Genomic DNA, 5,593 nt, shown 5'->3' on the forward strand with positions numbered 1-5,593 from the left:
ATATTACATTAAACTGATATTTAAAGTCCTTTAGATTTTTTTTCTCATAGGGTCCACAGGAGAGTGTTAAGGTGTAATGGGGCCCTACTGATAGGTTGGACTTTCTGCATCCTAGTGAACCGGTGGATCAAATATTAGGCTTCTTGCCCCAGTGAAGATGGAGAGGGAGATGTGATATGCTGTGATTTTTTGAACATAGTGGAAATTTGTGACTGATGAATCTCTGCTTATGGTTGGTCAGAAGAAAGGCAGGTCCAAGAAAGTCTGTAGCCCTGGGAATAGTCAGTTGAGCATGTGACACCCTACAAGGTCCCAGGTTTTAATATGAAGATTGATTTCTCATCCTTTAGCAAACTTCACACCCAGAAAGGGGTTGCCATAACAACGAAATCCTGTGGGCCTAATACAAAGCCCATTAAAGACGTCAGTAGGATTTGGATCAGTTCCTATGGACTCATTTTGCGGATCAGTTCCTATGGCAGGAATTCCTATGCCAGCTGAAGTGAAGAGTATATGGATATTAATCTGCCCTCCTTAATTATTTATTTCCACTCTTAAACTCTCAGATTCTTTTTTTACCATGAAGTTCCCTGCTTTTACAAAAGTTTTAATTTTATTTCAGTGTAAGTTTTCTGTTGATAAATTTAATGATTAACTATAATTTCTCTTTCTACACGTTTTAACTGTATTATTAATTTCATCAACAGAAGGATGCACTTTCCTCTGAGTTGGCTCCTGGGTTGGGTGATGGGTTCAGAAGCCACTGTTATCCATCAAAGTGAAGAATGTTTAAAAGGACAACCAGAATTAAACTATAACCAAACAAACCATAAACAAACCCACTATTAATTATATATACAATTATTCACACACACAGCTGCATGCACAGATACACACAGCACGTTAAACGAACATCAAGATGGCAAAATCTTGGATTCAAATGTTAGGATATAGCACAATTAAAGTTCCCTGTGCATTCTAAATTTGGCTCCTTTGTATCTGTGAATTATGATATAGTTTTTAATACCATGATCACATACTATTGTCCCCTGCCACCAATTGTCACCACTGATCACCACTATTGTCCACTGCCTTACCCATGAGACCAGACTTTCCCTGCCTCGTTCTCTACACATCTTCCAGCTTCTGCAAGAAATGAGGCCAGGGTCCTACAGGCAGCAGCCTCCTTCATTGCACAACCCAGATACATCCCCAGAGATGGTGTATCCAGTGCACTGAATGAGGCAAGAGTCCTGGGGAAAAAATAGCATGTGATCATTTAGTTAAAGACTGCTATAATGCCTGTGCACAAAGGGGCCCAATTAAGGTTGCTCTGTCTCTTGCCCAACCAATCTCAGATGTAACCCCGCACTCCTTCTCCTTCTCAGATGTGACTCCTTTTCCCCCATTCCCATATCCCAGTTCTCTGTTCCCTGTACCGGTTCCCACACCCAGTCTCCTTGACAGGGAAGTTTCAAGCCACCTTAATAGTAGATGATGCGACCAGCTTCACCTAGAGAAAAAGAGAGAGGGAGGAGGGGAAAGGCGGGTGGGACTGCCAACACTTTAGATAGTATTTAATACATCATCCAATTCTATCAAAAGTGGGTGAGCAGATTCTCTTTTTAAAATTGATTTCTGCCAGTTTTTATATTGCAGGGAGCAATTTTTCCCACACTTGTTTCACATAAATCCTGATGTGATATTTTTGCATAGAATAAAAGTATACTGTTTATTATTACAGTTTCCAAACCGTGAGCTTTTTGTTTCAGATTCCTTTTTCCCAAGAATGTCTCCCTGGATGGTGGCTTGGTGTGTGACTCTAGTGATTTTGTTGGTGTTCATCAGCCTTACTCTTATTCTGTTCAAATTAAAAGGTGAAGCTCTAATGGGAGAAAATACAGTGTAATCAGAGTGAGATTTTCTCTTTAGAAAAGACAGTTTAGATTTTCTACATGAGAAAGTTACACCAGCTTATGACGTGAATTTAAATTGATTTTATTAAACCAGAGCAAACCCCTGTGTGGACACTTCAGTTTAGTTTGAACCTGTTCCAAAAAAAAAACCCTAAAACTAGGTTTGCACTAGTTTTTAACTAGACTTTCAGTGGGGCCTGATGGAATTAGGTTCCCAACTCCCATTGAAATACAATGTGCTTTGGCTCTTAACTCCCCTACGCTTCTATGCAAATCTCTGTGTTAAGTGGTTTTTTATGTTTAATTCTACGCTATTCAAAAGATTATTGCGGCATTAATGAACAGCTTATTACTGTTGGTGTGGCAGGCTCTATCAGGTGTTTTTTGTTTTTAACTTGTGAGCAAATCTTCAGCCTTGGGGACGAGGGGCTACGTTTTTGTTGTTAGTTTTGGGCTCTTCCAAGTATCCGGAAGAGGGGGCTGAACAGGAAACAGGAGAGTTTGCTCATTGTCTTGATCTCAGGTTAGAGTCAATTCTTGAGGAATCAATTCTTGAGGTTCTCTAGGAAGCAAATATCCACAGGATTGGTGCTGTGCCCCAGCTTTTAAACAGATTATTGGAGGAAGCTGTTCAGCCTGCCAGAACTCCAAGGGATCTCATTCTTCCTTCAGAGTAGATCCCACAGCCTCACCACCTTCTTGAATAAGCCTCTGGGCTCCAGCACTCCTGCTTTCACAACAAGAGCTCTGCCCAGCGAGTCCATACTGAGACAGATTACTGAGCAGAGGCTTGTATGCTCTTCAGGGACTAATTCACCCCAAGAATATACCCTTTTTAAAACAAAGTAGGATTTATTAGTCAATGGGCATCAATTCTTGGAGCTCCCTCTAACCAATCCCTGGTGTTAGGTGAAGTTCCTGAATGAAGGAATTGCCTGTGTGCCGTTTGTGATGATCTCTGTTCTAGGACATGTCCATATGTGCAAATAAATCAAATTACACTTAGTGTACCCAGAATGTGTCACGGATTTCTTCTTCACTGGGAACCCTATCTGTAAGTCCCTGGAGAGCTGCAATGGCTTGGTAGGGGGGCAAAATAATTATTACACAAGGAGTCATAATGAAAAGATTCTTTTAAACCTACATTCACTGAAAAAGTCCTTTTTATTTGTTTTCTTTTTTAGGAAAACATCTGGACACTATCAGTAAGTTCCATTTTTCTTCTGGTAGAACCAGTGTTAAGCTATGAAAGTTTTTTGAATGAATGTGACAATGTCAACTTGAAAATAACAATAAGTACCACTAATACCATTAGCATAATTTGTTATGTAGGTAATGGGCAGGAAGCCAGTACTGCACCTGTGTCTGCAGTGAGGCAGCATGGAGTGGGTGACCAGAGGGACTGTGCACTTGATGCCCATGGCAGAAATGGCTCCAGGCCAGCTCCATGTAAACAACTATGGAGACAGGCTGGTGGCAGCCCAGGATCGAAGTGAGGATGTGGCCACTAGGGTCAGAATTATATGCACCGAGTGCCAACAGCCCCGGCATGTAGGCGATGCATCTGAGTTATAATTGTGACCTTTCATCTAGCTCAAGGTTGGAATAATGGCTGCTGAGAGAATTCTGAGCTGCCTTCTGCCTTTCCTTATACAGCTGCACCAGGCTAGCTTCAGCAGTGTAAAGTCACTTATTCTGGTGCAAGTCACTTATTCTGAGTTCAACCCCTAGGATTGTAGTGATGCAAAACAGTTCACACCGTGTAGACAGGCCTAAATGATCAATGACGGGGGGGGGCAGGCACCTAAAAGAAGCTTTTAAGGGTGTCTTTTTCTTTCTGTTTATTTATTTATTTTAAACTTCACACAGAGCTCGGTAAGGGCATTTTTTGTTTTGTTTCTCTCTAATGCAGTCTTTTCTGTGATATTGAATCCTATTGATACTGCATTTGTCACTGCTTTTGATACTGCTTCATTCTCATCCTTATCTATATGTTTGCTTTCAGAGTGGAGAAGATCCCTTGGTGATGCAGGTAATGACAACTCATATTTAATCAATGGGAGATCCTGCACCTTTCACTGTACAAAAAATAAAGAGAAAAGTGTAATATGATATTTTCCCTGTTCAGAGAAGAGAGGGCCTTGAGATTCAAAGGAGAGAGAGGAATGGATCACCACAATACACCCTCATTACACGTTGCTCCCATAATTCTGGAAAGAATCCCTGCTCTGAGTGACTGAGAGTTATTGTTTTTTAGGGTCCCAGCCCTAGTGTCAGTTAGTGGAATAAGAGTGAGCAGACCCAAGAGTTCAAACCAAGGAGTAACTCTAATCAGTATTCAATGTCTGCTTCTTTTCTCTCCTCCCCTTTTAACTCTCTCCATCAAATCCCAACTTTCTGCTCTTTTTAACCATCTTTTCCTCCATTAATTCATTTCCAAACCCTCTTTCTCCTCCCTCCAACACTAACTTCCTTCTCTTGTAGAAGTTCCTTGCTTGTAAATCAAAATCCCAATTTAAAAAGTGAAATCTGGAGTGATAATTCTCTTTGTCCGGCTTTGATGACTAGCTACAGAATTTTAATTAGGGTTATATAGTATCTTGTCATTCTCTACAAATCTCAGATATGTGGTAGGATGGAGCAGGCATCATGCTGGCATCAATAAGACATCCAAGCTCAAAGATTTTAAAATTAAGGGAGAGAGGGCACATTAGGGAAAAGATCATTGTGACTGTGAATGATGTGAGTGGAAATCTCTGAGGCTTCCCTGTGCTTCCGAGGTCTCTAGTCCCCTTCGTGGGGAGAAGTGGAGGGGAAACATTCTGAGTCTCAGGCTCAGCTCAGCAAACTTTCTTCTTCGGTCATTTGTGTAGGGAGTGACTCTATTGTACATGTTGGTGAGATCTCAGAGCTGCTCCCCATTTAGAGCTTGGTAAATCCCAGAGAAAGGAGATTTCCTGATTCAGTCTCCAGTTGGGGCAGATTCTGTCACTGACACCATCAAACCCACCCCCAGGGCTGAGCTCTGCCCCTAACGCTCTGATTCTCTCTCTACCCCCAGCGAATGTGACTCTGGATCCAGACACGGCTCATCCCCAGCTCGTCCTGTCTGAGGATGGGAAAAGTGTGACATGGGCAGACACACGGCAGCGAGTGCCCGACAACCCTGAGAGATTTGACACTGATCTCTGTGTGCTGAGCTGTGAGGGATTCACCTCGGGGAGACATTGCTGGGAAGTGGAGGTGGGGGATGGGCAACACTGGGCTGTGGGGGTGGCCAGAGAGTCTGTGAAGAGGAAGGGAGGGTTCAGCCTTAGCCCTGAGGAGGGAATCTGGGCTGTGTGGTGGTGGTGGGGTCAGTTCCAGGCTCTCACCTCCCCTGTGACCACCCTGCCCCTGAGCCGGGTCCCCAGCAGGATCTGGGTGTGTCTGGACTGTGACCGGGGGCAGGTGACATTTTTCGATGCTGGTGACCAGGCCCCGATCTTCACTTTCCCGCCGGCCTCTGTCCCTGGGGGGAGAATCCGCCCCTGGCTCCGGGTGGGGTGGGGATCCCCGATCAGACTGTGTCCCTGAGACACTGGGGATCCTCTCTCGCCTCACACACCCTAGTCTCTATGACCCTGGAAGCTTCTTCCCCCTCCCTGCAGCATGAGGGATGGGAGGGGGAGGTGGCT

General features: G+C 43.7%; 1 protein-coding gene across 1 annotated transcript; it reads left to right on the forward strand.

The window, feature by feature from the left end:
- Positions 1-599: 599 nt before the first annotated feature.
- On the forward strand, positions 600-5,159 carry LOC137166447 (butyrophilin subfamily 2 member A2-like; the record flags this gene model as incomplete). Its single annotated transcript, XM_067568176.1, has 5 exons — positions 600-623; positions 1,773-1,877; positions 3,101-3,121; positions 3,922-3,948; positions 4,978-5,159. Coding segments are annotated over exons 2-5 (318 nt in total), but the record flags the coding sequence as incomplete, so codon positions are not given.
- Positions 5,160-5,593: the final 434 nt, after the last annotated feature.

This window comes from Emydura macquarii, unplaced genomic scaffold (assembly GCF_026122565.2).
Source record: "Emydura macquarii macquarii isolate MOO-44397 ecotype Brisbane River unplaced genomic scaffold, CSIRO-AGI_Emac_v2 contig_2854, whole genome shotgun sequence".
Lineage (NCBI taxonomy): Eukaryota > Metazoa > Chordata > Testudines > Chelidae > Emydura > Emydura macquarii.